The 26,044-nt window shown below is 43.4% G+C and overlaps 1 protein-coding gene across 4 annotated transcripts in view; it reads right to left on the bottom strand.

Moving 5' to 3' along the window:
- Nucleotides 1-26,044, bottom strand: part of grb10b (growth factor receptor-bound protein 10b) — a 52,659-nt gene that overhangs the window by 26,055 nt on the left and 560 nt on the right. For 3 of the 4 annotated variants that reach the window (XM_027024768.2, XM_027024767.2, XM_027024769.2), the window contains exons 2-3: nt 10,235-10,336; nt 4,143-4,239 (exon numbers count right to left, since the gene is read on the bottom strand). In XM_027024768.2, the coding sequence (XP_026880569.2) occupies nt 4,143-4,239; nt 10,235-10,285 (148 nt within the window). In that variant the 5' untranslated portion in view covers nt 10,286-10,336. The remainder of the gene's footprint in view (nt 1-4,142; nt 4,240-10,234; nt 10,337-26,044) is intronic. The other variant, XM_027024770.2, reaches the window with a different exon arrangement.

The following is a 26,044-nucleotide window of genomic DNA, read 5'->3' as shown; positions in this document are numbered from 1 at the left end:
TGGCAGTGCCACTCAGATTTGGCTAAATAAATATTTTTCCTTTAAAATCACTGCCAGTTACTAGCATACATGCAAATTTCCCAGAGAGCAATACTGCACTAGTCATAAATTCCAAAGCCTTCATATAACTATACCACAGCAAAGACAAGTACTGTGTGTTTAATGGAGTGCTGATAAATGTGATTTTCCCAGGGGGGAAAGAAGAGAACAGAGCAAAGAGGCTTTTTGGTAGTCTTACTTTGCTTTACATTTTTAAAGAACACCCTTTAATGCACTATGCTGGTGCTCTTGACTGAAAGTGCAGTGTCACTAGTTAGTGACCAGTCATGTGACCTGGCACGAGCTCAGAATAGGAAGTAGAATCGCCTCAATTACAGCAGAGGAGCAAAGTTACTGCTAAAGAAAACGACGGCTTCTCCATCTTCGATTGGGATCAGCGAGTGCTGGTAGGGCCAAGCATGTTTCGATGTGACTGCTGTGCATGCAGGGGAGCAGCGCTTCAGGAAGGGTCAAAAACCGTCTGGTGGGACCACAGGGTCCACTAATTATTCCAGCGCGGTCGTGCAGAGGATGGGGTCAGCTGCAGTACCCTCTGGCATCCGAGAAGTTTACGGCAGACTCAAACGATGGGGCCATCCAGTGCGTAAAAAACGAAGCCTTAGGGGATGTACTAGCAGCCATCAAACGGAACTGGACACTTTGACTGTCTCCAAGGCACGCAAGGGCGAGCAAGAAATCTGCGCACCGCACGGATGTAGATTGGAACAAGCCGACATACTGGCCCCAGCCAAGGCAAAACATGCAAAACGCATTCCATGAAAGCGTGAGGTGACACTCAGGCCAGAAGGCTTCGCCTTGAAGACCGATTGGCCAGTCTAACAGCCCGGGGCCAGCACGAGTTGTAGGCAGAGGCTGTCTACCCGCCGGCCCCGTGTCGAGGTTCACATCAGCATAAGCCGTAAGTGCAGAGGACAGCCAAATCGGATTGGACGCGGGTCCTCCATAAACAGTCCTCCGCTCTAAGGCACCAGCTGGAAAAGCTGCAGTCCACAGGGGCATTCAGGAATGGCTGGCGGCCTTGCAGGATCGAGCGGCGGCGACTCCTCGCGCAGGCGCCCTGACACAAAAAGGAAGCCCAAAGACTCCGAAGACTACACTCCTAGCGGGGCAGCGAGCAGAACTACCCGACAGCCTTGCAGATGTCTGTACGGATGTCAAGTTAATGAGAAATGTCAGGACTGAGGCTGAACAAACAAATTGTCTAAAAATAAAGACTTGAAACAGCATTGCTGTTCTGGATTGGAACATCCATCTTAGTAACTGGGCAGAAATCAACCCAATTACTGACTCTGCTATCTTTTACAGTTAGGTAACTACACTATGTGCTTGATTGCTTGTCTTTCCCAGTGCACAGAGAATCAGATTGGAGTAACTGGGCAGGCACCTCCAGCGGCTAATTTATTTAATTTTAGTTAATTTATACCTAAACAGGTTTATCAATTTTCTCTAGATTATATACTACATAGCTTTGACTTTACATTGGTGCAATTTGTTATATAAAAGCTGTAAGTTAATTGCACATTTCTTTCTTACTAGCCCTGCACGTTACATGACCAATGATCAGTGTACTGGAAATAAGCTTTGTTCATTGGCCAATGTACTGGAACACGAACACCAATAACAAAGGCCCTAAAATACGACCCTGAGGAACACAGCAAGGGTCTGGTACTTGATAGCACACCATTAACGTCAGCAGCCTGATAGGCAAGAGGAGGGTAATCCAGTCAGGATGCCCCAAGTCAAGTTTTTCCAAAAGGCATCTCCTCTGTAGATGACAGCTCTGACTAGCTTCAGCCACACATCATCTACACATCCGTGCAAGATCCGATTTAGTAAACAACAACAACAACAACAAAACCACAAAGGTATATATTAGCAACGCTACATATGCTGCCACGTACTAGGAGGTGTAGTCCGAGTGAGTGGTTTACAGTGATTACTGGGGGAAAATGGTTTTATATTATACAGAGAAAGACCATTTTTTCCGCCTTTCAAGAAATGTTTGTACCGCATTCAGCACCAGGGCTCTGCTGGTCACAGAGCCAAGCTGGTCACGGGGCCGGAGGACGTGGGGGCGCCCGCCACGGCTTGGGGAGAGGCAGGTTCCACCCCAAAACAAGGGGCAAGCAAACGAGAGAGAGAGAGAGAGTCCACGCTGTTTTCATCCAGACCCACAGTACTGCACTTCACAGTGGGGCTCCAGTGTACTGTACATAATGTAAACAGAATTATGTAATAATGTAAACAATGTAAACAATTGGACAATTGGGGGGGGAGGGCGGCAGCAACAAAGAAACTGAAACGGTAAATCAAATGAGGTGGAAACATCAAAGCCCAATTAGGATTACACTGACAAAGGGTTTCTGCAAACACTCAGTTCATCACCACCCTTCATATACATCCTCCATCTTGAAATTCGGCCTGGCCGCCGACCAAAAGCGTCCCTTTGATGTGTGGAATATGCTGGATCCCGATGATCCGCAAGCCGAGTTGGATCAGACGAACACAGAGAGCCACAGATAAAGGAATGGAATAACTCCAGGCCGGAGGACCAGGCAGAATAAAAGAGCAAAGGACAGGGCTAGATTTAGGAAAAGGCAGCTGGGTGCATTGTCTGCTCAGGTTCGACCGGCAGAACTGGACTAGGACTCTGTATATCAGAACATCCAGGAAACATTCTTGGAAACTCATATCCAGTTTCTGCTTTTGGAATTTCCTATTCGCTAGTAGTTTATTCAACAGTTAACGCAGCTGCTGAATAAATGTTTGACTTGCGCCTCACTCCTAAGTAAATGGAGGGTGGAAAACGACCTGGAATTGCAATCTTCTACGGCACGTATTAACAATCAGCGATCACTAAACCCAGGAATCGGAGATCTGGAGTTGAAATGATCCAAATCATCCTCTGGGGAAAACCTCAGCATTTCCTCCCATTGCCCATTGTGCTCCGCGCAGGATTCCTAATTTTCTGGTCTTGTGGGCTCTGCTCTGTGGGGAACTCCATTATTTGCTGATCTACCCTTGTGGACTTTGGCCAGGCAGCGATCATCTGCCTGAATGGTCACCGCAGGAGACAGATTTAAAAAGGTCAGCATACCCTGGTAAACGCAGGCAATCTGCACTGGACTGAGTGCCAGAAACCAAAGTGCCAGTAGTGATTCTTGGCTAGGGCTTTAAACCGGTCCAAACCAGTGTTGCATTCGGTGAGGGCAACATCTGGGCTGTTTTTAAGCAAGTGGAGTCTGACAGAAATTACAGACGACTGCAAAGCAAGCTAGGTGGTGTAAAGACATAATATAAATAGGCTAATTACAGATGTGTAGATCAAAATGTGTCATAAATTTCATCCTGAAATTTCATAGATTGTTCAGAAAAACACAAATAATGAAATTTGGGAAGATCACCCATGAACTCTGACTTTGTTGTTTCAGCATACAAAATAATACACGAACAAGAGCCACTTACAGATTCAAGCAGGCTAAAGACTAAATATTTCCGAAGTCACTGTCATGTAGGGGACAATCAAGCACTTATTTGTGCTCTTTTCCTTCAGTAAATATCAAGAGCTCAGCAAATACACTGTACCTTTCTGCTCCACTTATTGCAGTGATTACACCACCATTTCTTAAAAAAAGAGAAAGAAAAGCACTTGCACAGTGCACCCCATGCTGAACACACACACACACACACACACACACACACACACACACACGCTGATGAAGTAATGCTGTGCTTAAATCTCATGCTCCGATTATCATGGCCTGGAATGTTATTTTGTGTGGCACTGTTAGACTGGGGTCTTAATGAGTGCGGCACCCTGTGTCTTTACAAATGAAGTATTTGAACTGCCAATTGGTTGGACTTAATAAGCAAGTTCCAAACTACAAAAAAAAGGCACACACACACGCGCACACACACACACACACACACACACACACACACACACAGCTAGTGAGTGATCTGCGTTGACTGGCATGATCATACACTCTCCAAAAGTCTGACATTCTGCCGGTGGAATTGGAATTGTGCCCATTTTCATGAACAGCTCATGAACATCTACAGAACCAATGAATAGCACTAACCTTGGTGGTTGGGAGAGTTCCGATTGGCTGTTGGCTGGAAACTTGACCCAATTAGATCTGCTGGTCTGTGACTAGGAGTTCGGTCTACTTTATCCTGCTGATAGAAAAAGCCAAAAGAGGACAGCAATTATTTGATCATTTCACCTCAAGATTTCAGCAGTGTGTTGAGCATTATATCTAAAGGTTAAACAGCTGTAAGGAAGTGTATGCGCGCACACACGCACACACACACCCCCGCACTAAATTGACCTATTTTATATCTTTGGAATTTTTGGATGTCAACATATCCCTGCAGGCAATTTTCCATAAGCTTCTCCTTGCCCAATACCAGACACTTGGGGTGGGGGGTGGGGGGGTGGGGGGGGTGGGGGGGGAGAGTAAATACTTTTTATATGCTCTTATTAAATCTTGATTATTTTAAACAGACTCTCAATGGTGAGCATGCACAGGCACGAGTGACTGCACGTGCAGGACGTGCAGTTATTATTCATCAACTTTTCCTTCTCCACCTCCTCTCGTCCTGATGAGTGCCTGATCTCCAGTCTAACCTCCAGCCCAGCCACCCCGTCCTCTGCTGGGCCGAGGCTGCGATGTACTGGCTACATCGGAGAGCTAGGGGTTGTGTGGTCGGGGCAGGACTCCCTCCCTCGTGACTTAAGCTGGCCCTGGGGCGAGGTGCGTTTCTCAGGGGTGCAGGATACAGAAAGTGCTGGCTGCTGATGTGCAGCCCCTCCGCTGCATGGGCAGGGTGATCGCTGGCACGCATCCCCGAGTCCAGGCACCAGAGTTCTGTCCGCTGCAGGCAAACAAGCAGCGAAGGGACGCTTGATTCGAGCTGCCTGGCTTCGCTGCGCAGCAAGGGGAGAACATTCTGGCTCTCGGCCGCGTTACAAAGGCCGGGGCGGCTGAGAACTGTGGGATATCTTGGGCAGTCGCAGCGGGTGCCAGGGACAGAACGTCCTGCGGCTCCCCCCAGCAGCTGCCCCACCCTCGGCCGGCCGCCGACCGCAGAGACGCTGTCTGATGTGGGCTCAACAGCAGCGCCAAGGAAGTCGGGGATTAAAGCGCTTCCATTTCTGAGCCCAGATCGGAGTTTTTTGGGCGCCATGCCCGTGTAGATGCAGAGTGGCTGGGTTCTTAAATAATGCCAAGTGAGGGAGGCGACATGGTCTGAGGAGAGCAACAACAAATCTGTTGATCTGTCTGGAGGACCAGAACGGACACGGCTTCCTGGAACCACCAGATTTATGTCATCGTTTATGCCATTATCATACGCGAATGTCCTCAGCGCTGCAGCTGCGGCCAGGTCGTTGAGGCAGAAACATCTGGGCGGTTTGGCCAAAAACCGTTCGGTTGTAATGGCCTCAATCCTTCCAAGGCGTCAGGTTCAGAACACCAGGCTTCTTCCTCATGCTCGTCCTCAATATTTCCTACTCTTATAAAAGTCTGGTCCAACGCTAGAACACTCTAGGAAAGCTTTTGACGTAGAAACTTCAAATGCATTGGATTCTGTCTCTGCCCAGGTCTGCAGTCAGTCCAGTAACGCATTCATACAAGCACCACCATGGGGGAAAAAATAACATTGTAATATGCGGTGGAGAGACTTGCACAGAAATACAAAGTTATAGTCAGTATCAGGACCAGTCATTAAGCAGAGACAAGGTAAGATCACATCCAAAAAAAAAGTTTCAGTTTGGGTTTCTTTGGCTGACTGCATACCTTATAAGAGAACTTTCAGACCACTCCGACTCAAGTTGGCGTCAGTGATGTGTGACGGATCATTGACCTCCGTTTCTTAGATCCTGGGCACACATGTACAGTTTGTACACTGCTTGCACCAAATAATCCCCATTGATACAACAAGAGATATGGAGCCCAGGAAAACCACCTTTCTTTTATAACCTTTCTGCCTACTCTAAGGAGGTAAACCCTGTAACTTCAAAATACCATCAGGTATAAATTCTACATTAATCTAATATTTTGGCATACATAGATTAAAGGTACTTTTGGTTTAAACTGGAAAATTTTTTTATTAGGAAAGTCCAGGAATGTGATCTGGCCCAGGACTAAATTTTGTTTAATAAATGTGGGTGTTGTGTGGGATATACACTCCCAACAACAAAAAAAAGATAGCAGCTTTTTGTCTGTAAAACATGCCCATTCCATTTTTAATGGGAGAGCTGTATTTCTAACAGATCAGTAACAAACCCAGTTCTAAAGAGTTTGGTCACCTGCATACGAAGCAATACCAATTACTGCTATAAAGCTAACGAACCAGACGATTTGAAGAAATCAGGTTTGAGAGGTTGACCAATGGTCATACAGGAGAATTCCAGACATGCACTTTAGAAGCCAGGACCTGTTTGTCTGGTTGAGCTCAAGAACATATGGATGAATGAAGGAAACGCAGACTGTGGCGCAGGTATGCGAAAAAATTCTACACACTGCTTTAAACGTCAGCCGTGTGAAGTCGGGCTTATGCCCCAGCACACGGGTCCTTATGTACCCCCTCCCGCAGCTCACAAGGGTTACAATTTGGCCCGGTTTTCAAAAGGTCAAAAAAGGGCAAACTACTGTGCATTCCAGAGGAGGAATGACAGTGCTAAAGAGTGTGTGTGCATATGTCTGCGTGCGTGCATGCGCGTTGAGTGTGCGTGCGTGCATGCGTGCATGCATGCGCACGCAAGTGCGGGTCGGGGTGTTTTGCGCACTTTACTCTCTGTCACACCTGCCCCCCAACCCCCTTTTAACACGGTAAAAAGAGAAACTTGTAGGAAAAGGACAGTTCCTCCAGATTTGGAGGTAAAAATAACTAATTTTGCAGAAGTTGCTATAATAGGGTGCCGTGAACTTTTTATCACCAATATTTTAGACGCTGTACTTGGTGAAGGGAAGAGTTGAGTCAGATGGTGCAGTGCAGGTCTTTTGACCCTGCTTGTTTTAAATCAAGCACAGAGAGGGTTTTTGTCAGCCACACTTTAAGTGAACAGTGCTTCTATTTCAATTCGACCCAGACCAAACCGTTTCCTCTGGATCGCAAAATAAAAGAGCCAGATCCTGAATCAGCCGCTTCCAAGAAATACCAACGAGAAGAAGTTGGATTTCCAGGAACACGAACTGCGAGCTGCCAACAATCCGCTTGATTCACTGTGAAAACATCTCCAAAACTTGAGGCGAGGATTTTTTACGACCCTTGAGGCTGGTGGCGTGTCTGGTGAGCAGAGCTTTTAGCGATCAGGGCTGGGCCGGGGAGAGACGGGGGTATGGCGGAGCTAAAGGCAAAGCTGCGTTTCGGGGCAGATCCCCATGTGCTGCCAAACGTGCCGATGCCCGAGCCAGCCGGGATGCACGCTTGCTTAGGCAGGGGGTGAGAGGAGATTTAGAGGAGATCAGTCTAACTTCAAATTGAACAGGCTTTCCTCATTACTCACGTCCCCAATAACAGAACGGTCCACATATTGATAAAATTAAGTATTCACACATGTGCTGTCATATGACACAGAGTTCTTAACTAATTACAGGCATGAAAACCGGAGGGGAGTCAAAAAGGTGACAAGTTCAGCAAACAGAATCCACTGTAGTCCAAAAACATCCTCATCAGTCAGAATATTAATGATTGTAATATGAAAAGTAAACATTGTGGTGCACATGAGATTAAACTACAGGGAAGAGAAAAGCATGCAGGTCAGGCAGTAAAGTTTTATTAACTGTAAATAAGGCAGGGGGACAGTCTCTAGGATCTGCTCAGTTAGTCATACACTACAGCTAATAAACACACTGAAAAGCCTGCTTTCACTGACCCAAAAGATGAAGGAAGACGACAACTTTTGGCTTTAATTAGGTCTTTGTGTGTATAGGAACATTTTCAAACATCTGTCAGCTCTTTAGTTACCAAAGTTCTGAATAAAGAACAAAGCTGTGGTTGGATTCATGCTCAAAGTTTCCATTCCACCTTAAAAGCCTGTTAATCACTTTCAAAAATATTTTTGGTGGTAAAAAATGTAATATTTTAATTTTAACTTATTTTTCTATCAAGTGCAGCCTACATGAGATCAAGTAATTTGCTTTGTAGTCCTCAAATAAACCACTTTAATGTTCCATAGAGTGGGTACCCAGATTTAGTACTGAATCTCTGCAACATCCAGGCCCCTAGGTGTCAGTATAATGGCTGCTTCAAAAAGTGAAGAATTAATGAAGAGATAATGAAATTAGAATAACTGGAAAACGTACTTATTGTTCCTTTATTCACCTCTTACCCTTATTATATGCTCCACTATTTAAGGCCGTAATCAGAATTTAATCGAGTGTTGAATGTTTCCCCTCAGAGTCAAAGACTGAATAACCATCTTAACCCTCAATGAGGCAGAGAGGTTCATAAAAGATGGATCTGGGCTATGCCAGACCAAAGCCCAATATTGGACCCAAGCCCTGATTTCACAAATGTTAGTAGTTACATAATCTCCCTGAGCCTATATCCTCATTTAATGCAACATAATCTCACTACGCCATTTTAGCACTGCATGCCTTGTACTGAGCCCATGATTTGCTTCATTCTTCAGTTCTTCAAAGGCTACAATTGGGGTGGGGGTGGTGTTGGAGTGAGGGTGGGCGGGTGGGGAGATTATCACACTGAGTGTCCATGCCCTTTGTGCATAACAACACCCCGATGGGCTCTTGGCCAAAGGCTGTAGTTAAATAAATAAAGGAACTCTTCACCATACGGCTCTTGCCATTGTAAAGCCGCCGACTGATACCCCTGTGGGTCTGAACCACTGCACGTGGACGCAGGCACCGGCTATAGAGAGTCCATCAAAACATGATGGCTAAACCTTTGTTTCCATGCTCTTGCGTCATGTTGCGCTATGTGAATCCGATGCCGTCAGCACCAAGGAATGCACATCCATGCCACAGCCATTCATCGGGCCTTCATAGTCATTCAAGCCCGGACCCTAAATCTACTGCTTGTGACAGGTACATACAAAAACAAGGATGAGCAGACTCTTGCTTGCTCACTCTCTCTCTTTCTCTCTCTCTCTCTCCCTCCCTCCCAATCACTCTACTGCACTGCTTTTAGCTTAATCGAAAGCTATCTGATCTGTCTCCATAGCTCTTGCCAGACTTGGTACCAGGCTCTAAATAGCTGACCTCGGTTGAGTTGTACCCCCCAGTCACATTCTGGAGGTATTTACCTTTTCACTCGCAGGTCTTGGATCGATTAAGGGATCGATGTGGGGTGATCTTACAGCAGGTGGCATATTCCATAAGAATACCAAGCAAAATCTTTTGTGATTTTTTTAAAAGTGAAGCTTGGAAGAATGTTAACATTCTCAAAAACAAAACAATTCTCCTGTTTAAAGTGTGGCCCCTTTATTTAATTTGGGAATAGGCAGTAAATGTTGCCTAAAATCTTTAGGTTTGGAATATATTAAAGTTAATAAAAGGTGATTAAAAACATTTTTAAAAAAGAGCTGTCAGTACTTGTAGGGTTTTTAAAGCCCCCATCTTACATCCTTCTGAACTGTTATGAATCATTTTGAACTTGTTCTCCTTTTTCAAAAAGGAGACCTACAAAAATTTACTGCAAGGATAAGTAACTTAAATTGCTTTTCATTGTTATTCCTGTGTTCAAAACCTGGATAAAACTCCAAAAGAATAGCTATGGTAAGATATTTCCTAATGTCTGTGCCATGATTTCTAGTGTGATGCAGTGTGGTCACTGTAGTTTTGCATTCACCCTATTAGTTAGCTATGCATTGGTATGCATTTAAGTATTTAAAGCATTTGTTGATGGAATCTAACAACTGTCCTTCAACTTCCACTATGAAGCTTATTTGAGAAGTTTTCTGTTCTTTTATAGTTATTCTTTGCCGCAACAGACCATATGCTAGAGATGTCATCAATAAAGATTTTATGAAAAAACAAATGAGAGAAAATCTCTACTTTCAGACCAGTTGATTGATTAATTTTGCTGGTCTCAACCAGAAAACAAATTGTTCTCCATTATGGGAAGAACATAACCAGTGAAAGGGATACAAATATTTTTATACTCATATAATAATCTTTCAAATTTAAGTGACCAAAATAAAACTTACCTGATATTTTGGGTGATGATGGAAATAATCTGGACATTCAGCTACAGCCATTTTCTCAGATTTTTACCTCCAAAATATCACATTCAAAGGTGCAGAAAGAACCTGCAAAAGAAATACAGAAATACGTTATTAAAAAAATACATCTATTAGTTGAGTCTAAACAAAGGGAAAAAAACCCTCTCTCTTAGACTCAACTAAGTGGTGACCAATATTGCGCAGAGCGCCTCTTAACCCAAATAGCTCCACAGGGTCAATAAACAACAGGAAAGGGAGAAGAGATGAGTGTCACCCGGTTGCCATGAATTAAGGATTAGACAACCGAACAAGCCTAGAGTGACCTGACTCTTCCCAGAGGGCCCTCTGCCATTCTGAGCTTAATAATACACACGTTCAAGAGTTACAATCACAATACACAAAACCAGCCTTTAAGTATTTGGACATGGACATATTTTGTCTCTCTTTTGCTGGATTTAAAATTCAATGGTGGCTATATAGTTCAAGTGCAGAATGTTTTTTAAGTGTAACCCTTAAGTTTAAGGGTTCTACGTTCATACTGGGTGAACTGTGAAGGAACTATAAAGGCCACAACCATTTCACCAAAAGCTACCTGGACAATTGGTGCATCTATTTGTGTGCTTTATTGGCAAGTCCATGTACGATAGGGCTAACACAAGATCTAGGGTTTATTCTAGACGGAGCATCCGTATGTGCTTTTTGCTGTTGTCTTTTACATGCAACACCAGAGACAATGTTATGAGCCAAGGCCAAAAAGCCCCCCTGAAACATCAGATATGCAGCTACATTAGTCAAAATCAGCTGTTTGGCATATTGTTAAGCAGCTATAAAAAAATGGTAAGCTTAATAATTGCAAATGAGCTGGTAAAATACATCCAGACCAGAGAGTGGGATGAAAATGATACAAAACTCCTTTTAAACTTCTGAAGTCCATGCAGGTTTAGGCACAGATGTGTCAGAGTCTGCCATAATACAAATACACCAGCCTCATCCAGACCACCGTTCTGCCCCCAAAAGTCGCTGAACTGAACTTCACCTTTTACAAATCATAAAGATAAAGCAACAGTAGCTTTTACAGTTTTGCCACAAAGTGTAATGTTCTTCACTCATCATGCCAATCAACCAAGCTGAAACCAAAATCAGTCAAAATGGAGAGCAACATCCCCTAAAATAAACAGGACCAGAAAATTGTAGAGCATCACCTGGATACGTCAAGTGTTTGCTGATGTCTCTTGTCTTCAGCGAGTGAATGACCAAAAATGATTATAACCATATATGTGCTGTTTGTTATGTTAATCTTCACAACAACAACAACAACACATTATTAAAAACAAGTGCATTACTAAAAATGAGAGCAAACTATAGTTTTTCCTGGAACAGCCTCATACTACAGCAGCTACTAAGTGGTATTGTTATACACAAATGACATATCTTTGTTATTGCTCTCTTACATAAAGTTAAGAGTTCAGTGTTAGTATTTACCTGTTCATCTGGACAAATGTACTGTTATGATCAAAGTAATGAACATGCTAGCGAAAAGTTTCTTACAGTATTTTCATAGTTATTTACTGTATATTAGTATTTTTACATAGAATTCTAGCAGACATTATCAAACTACATAATATTACAAACTTGTTTGGATGCTTTATCTATGAGCTCTGCAGCAAAACACAGAACTCAGAGAAACTTAGCAAGGTGCTTAATTTGAAATCCTTAACACGTCAAGTCTCTCAAACTGCTAACATTTAAAAAGTACCTTAGTAAGACAACAAAAGATGTAAAGGAAAAGAGGTCAGATACCAAGGTCATTCTTTCCCAAGTCTAACTGTGCTGTGAACATCCTTTGGTTATCCTTGCAGAACTGTTAGAGCTTAATAACTAAAACATGAACAGCCACTGATCAACGTTGGTTATTGCTGTGGATTATTTCCAGACTATTATAAGAGTACCGAAGGTTCGACGGGCCCTGGATGTGGGCTCTGTAATTCCGAAACGCGCGGCTGGATCTGGTTTCACAGCAGACAGTGCCTCTCCACTTGTTGACAAAAGAGAAAGCTGCCCTGGGGAACGATGTCGCGGCCGCAAATCACGCGCCCTTCCCGTGGACCGCGGTAGGGAGACAGCGTCTCTTTTGTTAGCAAGTATCTGCCGTAAAATTTATTGGGCGGGGGGGTTGTTGGGGGTTCACAAAGCAGTAGGACAGCATTTTTATTAAGTGCTTCCTCTGCACTCAGGTGCAGTGTTTGAGCATGCTCAGTGGTGCTGTACACACTGGCTCAAAGGCTCGGTGCCTGTGGTTCAGTGACCATGGAGAGGATATCTGGTCTTACTGTTGAAAGGCCTTAGCAATGTACGAACACACACACACAGACACACACAGACACACACACAGTATTAACAGGGGTCACAATTTAATACATTCCAATGCATCACAATATCTGGATCACACATTGAAATAAGTGTGGCAATGGTTATACACAGTTTTAAACAAACAAGGAAATGACATCTCTCATCTCAATAATCAACCTCTATCCAATTCACCCAGCACTCTAATGACTGAAGAGCTCTCTACCCATGTTCAGAACACCACCTAGCCTATATGAGGATGCCTGAATTCATCTCCATCTTCAGCACTACTGTCCAGCATTTAAAAAAAACAAAAACAAACAAACAACCCCCCCCCCCCCAAAAAAAAACACGAGTCAGTAAGTTCAGGTACAAGTTTAACAGACCAATAAAAACTAAGAAAAAGTTAGTTATTTTCACTCCCCAACAGGACTCTGTTACAACTTGTGCAGTATGGCGCAATATAGCCTAATCAAAAGAGATTTCAGAAGACTCAGAAGTTAATAAGAAGGAGTTATAAAAAGGCTTCTAAAAAGACCTGGGCCTCCATCAGTTCAGTCAGGCAGGCAGTTGAGAAAATTGAAGCCAATCAGTGCGATTTTCCTCTTTATAGGAATTTATATAGAGAGATTTGCTCTCCGCCACCCCCCAAGACTTAGCAGGTTACAAAGATCAGAGGACATGCATGCCATAGACTGGGGTGCAAAAGACCTTGATGATCACAGTTTAATAAAATCTGTGTTTGGGAGTCTGAACTCTGAACACGAATGGATTTCAGTGAGAGGTTACCACAGAAGAAACCAATTTCCAAAAACTGATGCTCATGTTGCTGGACCTCGTATGGGTTCCACATTAATGCTGGAGAACGTTTCTGATGAGACAGCCAGCATTTTTAGCAAATATATATAGTGTTATGTATAGAAATGCTGCAAATAAAACATGGCATACCACCAAACACATTAGGCTTATCCCAGCTGTGACGACTGACTGAGTAAGTGTAGTGGCGTAATCGTGCTGCTTGGCTCCATAAAGCTGTTCACCACCCATCGTGATAACGATCCAAAACACGGAAGCAAATCCAAAACAGAGAACAGATTTGGTATTTTAGAATGGCCAAGTCAGAATCCTCACTTTGATCCCACTGAAAAGCCGTGGCTCCACCCGAACTTGTCTGCTTAAACAAGTTGAGCCACAGCTATACACAAGACAACACAGTGTTCTACAGAGGAATTTTCCAAAACTCTGCCTAACTGCTGAGCAGGACAGAACCCATCTGTTTAAAGTTATTGCCCAAACTGAAAGTTGCACTAGTCACTAAATGTAAATGGTTCACATACCTTTTCAATCTGGACTAGTTTGAACAGCATTTACTTGCTTAAAGCAACTGTAATTTCTAAAGTCCAATTTGTCAATATATACACATTTTCTTGCCACTGAATAAAAACTAACAATGCACCATCAAAGACCCTGCTCAGCCAAGCCCAGCCCTCCAATGCACCATCAAAGACCCTTCACCTACCCGTGTCTGAGTATCTCAGTATTGGCACTGTTTAAAGTATGTCTCAATATAACCCTCAGTTTAGTTATACTTAAAAAGTTTGGATTCATTTAAAGTTAGAAGGCAAAAAAGCTAGACATGAATGCAACAGCAATGTTCTTTTTTTTACTCCCTTAAATTACTGTGTTAATAAAGTGTGCGTCAGTGGTGTTATATGGGTTCCCTAGGTTGACGGACCGCTTTCTAACACCAAGTTTTTTTTTTAATAAAAAACATGTTGACAAGCTGTTACTTGATTGATGTCGATGTTATCAACAGTTTTTTAAGACTCAGTGAGAACACAGACTTAAGCAACAAGGCAGAGCATGCATTTGTTTCAACATGCAAAGGTTCAGATAAAAGTCAGTGCTATTGCATTGATGATTTCTAGGAATCCTTGGCCAGCTTGCAAGCACAGCAGGATGGAACCTCCATGACTTATTGGTGAAATTAAAACAAAGGAGACGTGGGTGCCTCCCAATATATAGTAAAATATGCCAGGTTCATTGTGGTATTCTCTAATCACGACACATGATGAAATAGAAAAAAGAAAAAACTGAGGAAACCAGTATATATCCTTGTTTAGTGTTGCCCCTTAAAGCAGATGCATCCTTAGGAATCTAAAATATCTTTTTCAGGGCAAATCAAAGCAATCATCAACTATTTAGACCATTCTGGGGTGTGGGATGTGGGGTACCATTAGATCTATATCTGTATTACTTAACAGGAATCTTTGCTTATGCATTAATGGACAAATATGTAAGTTTAAAGAGGCAGTGCAGGAGAATGGTGGAGTAGATGTCATCAAGAGATACAGCAAGTAGATATGCAGTTAAAAAAAATGCAATAAAACCTTCCTCCCCCGTTCCAATATTTCGCAACGATATTTAGCAGCAGTTTCACTAAATACTGGTGACCTTTTTACATCTTCAAATGCACAAAAATAGTTACAAGAAACAAGTACCAACTTTTTCCGAGTACTGATGCAAAACGAAACCCTGAAGCAAAACTCAACAGATATGAAACACTGGGCACAGAGTACATCTCTGGACCTCGCGGGTTACCTTAAAGTCTTTGCACACATCCGTGTGAACTGCAGAGAACTGCAGTCATAACAATAGGTGGATCACTGGAGGTCAAACATATATTCTAAGCAGACTACTTTTGTGTGGTCCACTATGTGGAGCTGCTAAAAAGTAAATTAATAATAATATTATTATTATTATTATTATTATTAATAACAATAACAACCACCTCAAGGAGGAAATATATAGCCAAACATAGTCCTTAACAATGGTCATAAAATGTTTTAGATAAAATAGAGGTGATCTGATAAGATGCTATGGTATTTTACTTAACCCCCTCCTTAGTCGAGTTAACTTGGAATAGACTCTGAAACGTAGTCTTATTTGACTTTCCTTTTGGTTACCTTATAATGCATTTGGATACAATAAAGAATTTAGATGGGGACTGATTGGATCATACCAGTCAGGCACAAAATCACGGACACCGACACCCACACACCCAGCAGCCCCTATAACATTTGTCCAGTAAAGAGACTTCCTGTCTATCTGAAACTAGCATGCCCATGCTTACCTGTAAGAGTCATTTATAATGAACCATAATTTTCTGCACTCAACAGAACCTACCTCACATTTGCCCAAGTAAGGGCTATATTATTTGGTCAAAAGTATGTGGACACAGGAAAAACCATACCTAATTAAACTCACTGGACATCGTATCGCAAAACCGAGGGCAGTAATATAGTTGCCCATGGCTTCCCACTTCCCCCTTCGGGTTTATAACAGCCTTTACTCTTCTCGGTTTCCATAGTATTTTGGAATCTATCTATGGGAATTTTTTCCCCAGTCAGTCAACAGAACATTGATAGGGCGGGCACTAATGTTGGACAAAAAAAAAAAAAGCCTTGCTCACTCAACCCAAAACTGTTCGTTTGAGGTCAGGGCTCAGTGCAGACCACTGGATTTCCTCCATGCCAAATTTGTCAAACCATGTCTTTAAAAGCTCCTTGCTTTGTGCACACGGATACAGTCATGCTGGAAAAGGAAAGGGCCTTTCTAAAACTTGCCGCAAAGTTGGAAGCATATAATTATCTAAAATGTTTTTGTATCCTGTTGCATTAACAATAACCTTGACTGAAACTACGGGCCCTAGCCCAAACCAGATCATTATTTTCGTTTCACCAAACTGTACTTTCTACACCATTTATTCCAGAAGCCAAACCCAGATTTCTCCATCAGGCTGCTAGATAATGGAGCGCAATTCATCACTCCAGAGAACGTTTCCTCCGTTGGCACCACTTCCGCTGCTCTCTTAAGGAAAACCAGATCATGAATCTCCCAACACACAGTCCTTGTGCTACTGTTGCTTCCAGAAGCTCTTTGGAACTCTGCAGTGAGTGAAGCAACAAGCGGATAAGTTATTTTTTTCCCTCCCAGTGTGCTTCAGCACTCTGTGGCCATGTTCTCCTAGTTTGCATGGCTTTGTGGTCGAGCTGGTGTTGCTCTTACACACAAGTATTTCACAATAATAGCACCTGCAGCGGCTCAGGGCAAAAATTTTATTAAATGATGTGTGCCAAAAGGTGGCATCCCATGACAGTGCCACACAAATTCGGGAGCTGTTTTGCCTGGTCACCGTTTGTTTTTAGTGGCTGCATGGCTACATGCTTGAGTTTGTATATTTGTTTGCAACGGGTGTGGCTGAATCGTCTGTAGCCATATAGTGAAGGTTTCCTAATCAAATCAGAAACCTTCCTAGAACTGGCACACACATGACCATGCTTGACTGTCTCATTCTGGAAAAGGCAAATGAGTTTACTTCAAAAGAATCTTCCCATTTGCCTTTGATGATTACGCAGGTCTCAGTGCAGATCTAGAGATTAAAGCTGCTCTGCACATGAAGGGTCTCATGGGGACATTAGCATAACAGAATAGATCTGAGTGCTACTGGTAAACCACTCAGTGAGATTCAATATCAATATCATCACTACTAATTCGAGGCCAATTCCAGCAAGTATGTCACTCTGGGTTTGGATTAATGGCTTAAGCACTTGGTTAGCAAGCAACGAGTTGCTATTTGGAGCCCCAGCAGGGGGCTTGTAGGTGAATAGCAGCAACTGAGGATTTTCTCATTCTTTCTTTCTGGGTGAGAAAATCACCATTTCACTGGGCGGCAATCAGGGAAAAGATAACCTTAGGTCACATTTTTGTCTCATTTGTGGCATGTCCCATCCCATGATTCATTTAATTGCAATTCATTAATTTTAGGGTAATTCTCTTGTTTCATGTCTTTAAAATGCAGACATTACAGTTTCATCATCTAGAATTACAGCCTAATTGCGTTTTCTGCAGCTTGGTGAGGGCACGATTTTTTTCAGTGCCAGTAAAACTGCGGTGACTCAACTGGAGATGCCTCCTTGTAAAGTGATGCTCCTGGTGGGAACAGGGAACAGAGGGAAGATTCCAAACCCTTTCACATGAGCTTCCAAACTACTCCCTCTAAAACAAAATACCACTTCATCTAGACAGGAGTGGGGAATAATAATCCACACATGGCTACAAGGAACAATGTGTGTTCAAATAAATAGTAATAATAAGGGGAAAAAAGTTCCAAAGATATACTTTATGTGAGCTTACCCGTTAAGTGACGCTTCACGGCTAAAACATCTAGGTCAAGGGGCCTGGTGCGCACGAAGGCAGCAAACAGCAGTCAAAAATAGGGACAGGCCATGGGAGAAGTGGAGATCTGTGCCAGTGTGATGGCACGAATTCCCTAGCGGCTGGTTCGATGTGCTGCGCCAGAAGGGCAGCAGACTCGTGAAGAGTGCTCGCCATCCCAGCCCCACCGCCGCACTGTTCACGTGGCCACAGACACTCCTCCCTCCAAATTGGGGCGCAGGTAAAAAAAAAAATAAATAAATAAATTTACGTTATTTATAGGCCCGCCTGTCCGAAATCAAAAAACGGCAGCCTTTGAGGTGCATGCGCTAGAAGCACTGAATGTGCCGGATTGTTGGGATGCCTTCATTTCTGCACCGTCGTGCCAAATGGCTGACATTTGTTTTGGCCGTTTTGCACACAGAACACTACCCACAAGGCTTTTATGAACACCTACTCCTTTGACCACCAAAAGGGTTTAATGGCAGTGACCAAGCAGTGGAGAGTAACTACAAAGTGCACTATAAATTTAGCTTTACATCTGCTACATAATGTAATGTACAAGTAGTTTAGTATGAATAAGTCTGCAAAACTGGGCTCCTCTGCCATTTTCCTGATTAGATACAAGCCACACAATCCCCCCTCATGCTTTTAGCTAATTAAAAATGATCACGGATCAGTAAGCTGGTTTCTGGTTGTTTAACACCATTCACACATACACACCCACCCACACACCATGCACAAGAATATATTTGGGGACCATTATCCCAGACCCTCCATCTCCTAAGGAATGCTGGTAGCACATTCTTTTAACGTGTGGTATTGGGAGAAGAACAGCTGAATGGCACACACTGGGGCAAAGTGCATGGATGAAAGAGAGAGAGAGAGAGAGAGAGAGAATGGGGGAAACACTGGAATTTAGGCTTCGCAGGCCAGCTGTGGCGTCCGGAGGCAGCGGCTTGTCCAGTAGGGGCGGGACCAAATGGCCAAGCAAATGTGCATATTCATGAGGCGTTTCCTAAATCCCCCACAAACCAGATTGAAAAGAACCTTTCTTCATCTAGGTCAGGAGGAGTAGCAGCTCTCTCTCTCTCTCTCTCACTTTTGATTAGATACGGCTCTAGTTCATGCCTGAGCAACACTAAAACCTTTGCTGTACAACTAAATTAATTTTTATCATGCTTAATCAGACCATTTCCTGTAAAGTATTTTTGAGCCTGTGTCCCTGTATATGTATGGGTTACAATAACATTTCATTAAATCCATCTTAACCTGCTTTATATTCTACCTGGAATCAACTGCCAGACTTTTTTTCTCTCTAAACTGCAAAAATGCAGTTCCTTCTCATTTAATTGGTCCAACAAATAACATTTAAATATGCTTACTGTCAGTAAACTGTTAGTAAACTTGGAGCAACTGCAATAAATGTTTTGTGAGACAAGCTAGCTCCATGCCTCTCCCCCCAAAAATGCTACCCATATCCTGGTGAATGAATATTACAATGATTATGACAATTATTACGATGCTATGAATATTATCCAAATTATAGCTGGAAGTCACTTTAGTGTCACCTCAGTGCCACTGTACAAAACTCTTTATAACTCCTGCCACACCTCAAGGTCTTGCTCCCATACTATACTACAAAACACCACTGGTACATTACATTAGTCAGTCAAACCAAAAATAGACCATTTTACTGAACTGTGTATGTCCACAAGACAAGACTAGAGTTGCCAACCTGCACTTTACTTCAAGGTGATACCAAAACCTGCATCATATAGCATGAGTTAGAAAGACAGCAAATGACCATGTTTCCAGTCTTACGGTCACCGACAACACAGCGTAGACATATATTAGCATAAAACAGTAAAAAGCATTAACTCCATTAATTAAAATCAAGGTTTCCCCCTTGACTGACACTCTTGAATTCACATTCAGCTCTCAAGGGTATCCAAATACATCTTTAACCAGCCTGCTGGGCTCCAGATTACCAAACGCAAAAGTGCGAGCATCAAGCCACCCATATTGTGACAGGCTGAGTAGATACGCCAAGCCTTTAGGGCTCAAATCCTTTATGTCAGCTTCATGTGCTTTTGCTTTGTGTTGATGGCTCCATACCCATGCCAAGGACACATGCACACACACGCAGGATTACAGCACCAAATAGAATACTCCGTGAATGATGATCGCCGATATGATCTGCCAAAACCAAAACATTCTGCAGTGCATGCATGGGGAAGAAGACAGGTGAGTGTGTGCGCGCGCACACGCTTGTGTGTGTGGGGGGAGAGAAAGAGTGTGTGGAGAGGTTCACTCTGGCCAGATCCTAGAGCCTGATTCCATGTCTAAAGGATATAATTTTTTTTTTTTTCAAAGCTGTTTGGACAGCTAAAACATTCCAGCTTCTCTTATACAGATGTGGGTGTATATATGGGCCTACATGGACACGCTATCACCAAAGAACCAGCCAAAAAGATGTATCTTTAGAAAAATTTTAATGGATTTTAAAGGATTCATTTTAAAGTATGGAAATAGCTCTAAACACCAGTTCCAGAGCAGGAGGCCAGGTGCAGAGTGTTCCATGTCTTTTATGGGAGGCTGGTGTGGCTAATGTTTGTAGCCATGTACTTAGGAGGTTAATCTGGGTCAGAAGAGATCTGGCCACAGCTAAACAGGGTTGTTGGAGCTCCCGCAGCGCGACAACAGCCATGTCCACAGCCTTGCTCGGCAGGGTCAGGCTTAGAGAACATAAATAGTCCAGTCAGCAGTGAGCCAGCAGGTAGCTATTTGAGCTTATAGGGCAGCCAACCATATGCGTGCAAGGCGCGTCACTGTACCCTCGTCGCCACTTTACTAGAAACAGCTACATTCCACCATGACTCTTTTTGTACACTTACTTTACAGGTTTACTATTTAAAGATTTTGACCCACATGTTGTCCTGCACGATGTGTCTGGCACCTTCTACCTGCCACCTTCACCACTGAACAGAGGACCACCACTGAGCAGAAACTACTTGGATGGCATACTATTCACAACTCAGCAGTTCACCAACATGGCAGTGGCACGACAGCAGGTGCTTGGCTGGGAAGAGTGTCGCTGTGGTTGTTTACACATGTCAGTGTCGCTGCTGGGTTGACGATGGCTTGCCACCCAAAAATATCCATCCACCAGCAGCCCCCGTGGTCTGAACCATTAATCAAGAGTTGGCGCATGGACAACACAAATTGTGCAGAGGACCAGATAGGTTATAGTCTCAAATCGTCTCGCCGACAAGGTGTTTCTGAGAAACAAAGGCCTCTGATAAAGTGGGTGGTGACTGCCGAATGTAGACATTTCTAATGTAGGTCTGCACGTAGCACCACTGCATCAGTGCTGGCAATCTTGGTCACTTCACTACTATCCAACACAGTCATTGGTTCTAACGTGCTACGTTACAGGGGAAAAGTTGTTTTTTTTTAATCCCTACTGGAGAAAGTAGAGAGACTTTCCTTTGTCCGTGCCGGTGTCGATTTTGGCAGGATATCCCTAGGATATCATCACTTTGAAAACAATTTCTAAAAAACTCTTTTAATAAGAACAACCTTTCTCCTGTGGAATTGAGGATGGTTTTCCAGACACATACAGGTGTGACAGCACCTTCCAAGGCTGAAGCCATTGCAGTTTCCTTTATTCAAATGTGATTTATTCGTTATAAAGGGAAGTCCTTTCAAGAACTTCAGAAATAATGAAGTAATAAGAAAGTAAAACAGAAATCAGATCTAAATGCAATAAAAAATGGGAAAGTCTTACTACCACAGACAAGATTAAATAAACCATACATACCTTGAGAAAAACATGATACAAAGTTGTTAACAAAATGTATATTTTGAATACATTAAAAAAAAATTTTAAGCCGACTACCACTTGACCTTGAAAGATTGTCTGGTCATTTGAATTAGCTCTGTTTTCCTAATTCTTCTAGGACAGGAAGATGAATATGACAGTAATTTCCCCAGGAATTCATTATATACAAAAACCAGGAAGTAAACCTACACAAAAGCCCAACCCACCTTCCTGTAAAGTTCTCAGAGACGTGTAGACAACCAGTTATCCGTATACAACCCAGGGCTCCAGGAGTCTGAAGGGTTTATTACCTATTTTAGTCGCTGCGATTTCTGAAAAGAGAGCTCATCATCTAACCAATAAGTGAACCACAAAAATTTCTAATTGGCATTCAATTAAGATAATATTCAAGGATCTCTAAAACAAAATACATTTTGGCTTCAAGGTGATGGGATTCTTTCGCACAATACAAAATCCCTCTTGTAGATTTGAAACCGGCCTCTCTTTCCTTTAGCTTACTTCTGTGCGAATATCTGGGCACTCCCTTAGCGAAACCCCCCCCTCTGGGCCAACAGCTGTGTTATGCTCAGCGCTTTAATGTTTCTAAGAGATTTCTCTCTCGGACACTTGATAACCCTGCTGTTGTTACCGTGGTGACCGTTTAAGTTTTAGCTTGCGTGCACTCCTCCAACAATGCCTGGATTTCCTTGCAGAGCAGAGAAGAGGCAAGCCAATTGGCTGCTTGCTTATGGTGCGTGCGGCTGAGAAACAGGAGTAGCAACCAATGTTAGGTATGTTTTTTTCACCACTCCAACCATCTAGGTGTTACCGTTTCCCCAGGGTCAGGGTTGGTGGGAGAAGACAGGGAGCATCATGAGTTCACACATCCATCTGACCAAGGGCTTCAGGAGCATCTGTGTATCAGCTAGTATCACAGGTGTAGACAGGGCTCCAGGAACAGATCTGTGTTCCAGTCCGAAAGGTTGTTCTTGCTACTTTTGCCTGCTTCTGTGTGGATGTTGTCTATTGCAAGTTGCTGGTTTTCATTCCAGAATCCTTTCTCCTGCCTTTACTGTTGTGCTACCATGACTGGACATGGTAATCAATAACACAAGAGGCATAACCCAACACAGAATGCATGATGCAGCAAATGTTACCCTTACATTTAACGTAACCACTTAGTTTAAAAACCAATCAAGATAAAAAAATTCAATATTTATTAAAAGCATGCACACCAGCAGTATTCTGTTTTCATAGCTGCGAAGCATGATGACATGGTATCTATGTTGCAGAGAAGTAGCACGTCTTTTTAGCAAAAATAAACCTTATGCTAGATCCAAATCTGGGAGAGTCTAAGATTAATGAGCAGAAATCCGATCCCTCTCAAGATCGTTAAAAACAACTGTTTCTAAGTATAGTTTATGAGGTATGCTCATTATGACTTTTTTTCCTAGCAATTTTCCGGACCCGAGACCAGCACTGCTGCCACATGTCCAACTGCTTAATTAACGGCCTGATATGTTATTCTGGAGCATCAGAGCAGGGAAACCAATAAGATTGCACGATGTCAGAAAGCTGGCTGAATAGCCGGGCTCAGAGAAAGGCTTCTGGGAACGTGGACAATTGCTAATTGGATGAGGGTTTCATTGGCCAGTGAAGAAACGGGCCCCTGTGCAGTTCTCTCACTGAACGGGCCAGGAGCTGGTAGGCCTGTGTCCATGTCGGCCACGTGGGTGGGCCGCTGCCCCCCCAACATTTGAACGTGTCGGTTTCCGTTCGCGCGTCGCAGGAAAACAAAGCAAAATAACCAAACAAATAGCAACCCCGAGACACAATTATGTAACTGTGAGAACTGATGGGCAGCATTTCGAAAGAAGGCAGGGGACATGTGCGGCATTTCCAACACCAGCCAGCAGACTATCCACAGAGTAAAGACAGCTTCACGCTGGACTGAACAAAGAGGTGGATTAAAGTGGCTTTGCATGTGTTTACATGAGCTTGTATTTACTGGGATCAAAGGAAACTGCATGACTTGGATGTGGCTTAAAAAGGGCGATTGCATGACGTTTCAATATTGTTTCGGGCCACATCCTCCCGTGCACCAGGTATGAAAACACTGGCCGTATTTCTGTAACCTGCGCAAAGCCAAACCAAAGAAGCGCCTCTCGCCATACTTTATACGATCCCAAATGGACCGAGAACTAAGAGCCGAAGAGCAAGCGTCGGAAGCCGAGGCTCCGAACTGCTTCTTATGAAACAGGCACGTTGTACATCGGCTGTCCCAGAATGCATTGCTGGCAGCCCTGATGGTAAGGCTGGTTTGTGTAAACGTTCCGATTAGAGATTCCAGCGTTTAGTGTGTGCGAGTCTTGTCTGGAAGGCCGCCAACTCCCTGAAAAGCCGGAGAAGCAGGGACATTGCAGCCGAGGAAGTTCAGCTCCTCGCATTATAAAAACCAGCACGCATTCCTTCTTCTGCTTACATCAACCTGCTCCAGAGATTAAAGACTGTTTTATCATACGTTTAATGTTTAATCACACCGACACTCGCCTAAGCAGAGCTGGGGGACGGAGTTAGCCTTGGCTTTGTTTCTGTTGAAAAGCAGTTATTTATTAAATATTTAATATAGGTGTACAAAAAAACCCCAAATCACCCCAAAAGCAAAGTTTCAGGAGTTTTCAATAATGATCCTCTATAGCTGAAGGGAAAAAAAAAAAAGTGTAACTGCATTGTTGGTGTGCAGCCCTCGATAAGCACTCGAGGTAACCCGGTGGACTGACCCACTGCGACAAGCTCCATTCACGCCGACAGCGGCACCCGATGAGACGGAACCGCAACGGGCGAGAGCCACAGTCGCCGTCAGATACACGTGCCAAAATTGTGATCGCGGGCTCGTCGTCCGGACCCAAAGTAACGGGCAACCGCACTTCCTATAAGAGCTCAAGACCACATGCAACATGCTGGCGTGGTCTGAGGTCCTGCCAAAAAACGAGAGAACCAGAACTATGTTATGAATTAGGGGGACGAAATTTCCCCATACGCGAGTAACAGAGGTCAGTATGTTCTCAGTTAATGAAAAGACGTATCTGAATGCGTTTGTGTGCCCTGTGGCAACTGTCTCATACAATGGTGTAATTTTTGGCAAACAGGGTTGAAGTTAAATTTGGACGACTTCTCCGTCAAAGACGTATTGTTTACGTCAGCTTTATTAGATATAAACAGTCATTCTAGAAGACAATTCCTCTCCGCTGCTTAAAGCGACATTCTTTCCCTATCACGAGCCCATACAAAAGGGGTTTTGTTCCGTTGTTTACATAAATGAGAGTAAACAAAGCAAATAGGAAGTCAGATCATCTTTCTTCAGGTCGTTGAGCACTGGTTCATTTAGTCTTTGAACTGCTCTTACGATTCACCTGCATTGACCAACTCACCTGTTTATTTTACAACCACTTAAAATCCACTTCATGTTACACAGCGTTTACAGAAAAAAAGTGAGGCGTGCAAATATTCTACACTTATTATAGCCCAACCCTGGCCCATCCATTACCCTCTTCTCGTGGACTAGTGAATGGCCGTTAACGTGCTGGGGGAAAAGCATGCCAACCTCGGCCCGGTTTGCAGAAATCTTTGGACAATGTGCATTCATGTGTGTCAAAATCAAGTTCGACGTGCACCCAAATGCCTTTCGTCCGACACGAGCCTGCCGGACCTGATATATATGTCGGTCACTAAACTTGCCAAGTCATATCGCTTGGGTTTCTGTGGCCCTAGGGGTCGTTTTACGCTAGTCTTGAATTGCAGGGCAACGGAGTGCTTTTGGGCTGGGTGGGCAAGTTCTTTGGAGAAGTTCAATGGACGTCGCTTTTGATCGCCCACCCTCGACGCATACGCACGTTCACTGCTGTCCACACTACATCACTGAGGCGGACTACGAAAGAAAGGCATTCAATAGCTAGAAAGCACTGCCGTCATTACACGGCGAATAACGATATAAAAGGTGTCGCGTCCAACAGTTGTCGTAAAGCTTCTTTAAAAGCAATAAGAGCTGTTCAGAAAGAAAAAAGAAGAAATGTAGGCCATTACGTATTAATAAGATCACAATTACAAGCCTGAACGCAGCCATCAGCCAGTTCACCACGTGAGCAACTTTGCAAATAAAGCATGTCACTGAATAAACATGCGTGAAATTCCCAGAAAAAACTTCCTCTTTAGAATGAACCCAGTACAAGACGCTTTACTCGTCACACTGCAAGTTATATTTGAACGGATTAAAAATATTAAACAGTTAACAGTGGTGTTTATACCAGACATTCCCACCGTCCATATAGTGTTCACCGACACTCCATCCAACCCTCGCCCCCAAACCGCGCATGGGTGCCCGTGAAACGGGCCAGCTGGAAGCCTTTGCA

This window comes from Electrophorus electricus, chromosome 10, assembly GCF_013358815.1.
Source record: "Electrophorus electricus isolate fEleEle1 chromosome 10, fEleEle1.pri, whole genome shotgun sequence".
Classification (NCBI taxonomy): domain Eukaryota; kingdom Metazoa; phylum Chordata; class Actinopteri; order Gymnotiformes; family Gymnotidae; genus Electrophorus; species Electrophorus electricus.
Note: the sequence above shows the minus strand (reverse complement) of the source record. Positions and strands in the feature narration are given on the sequence as shown.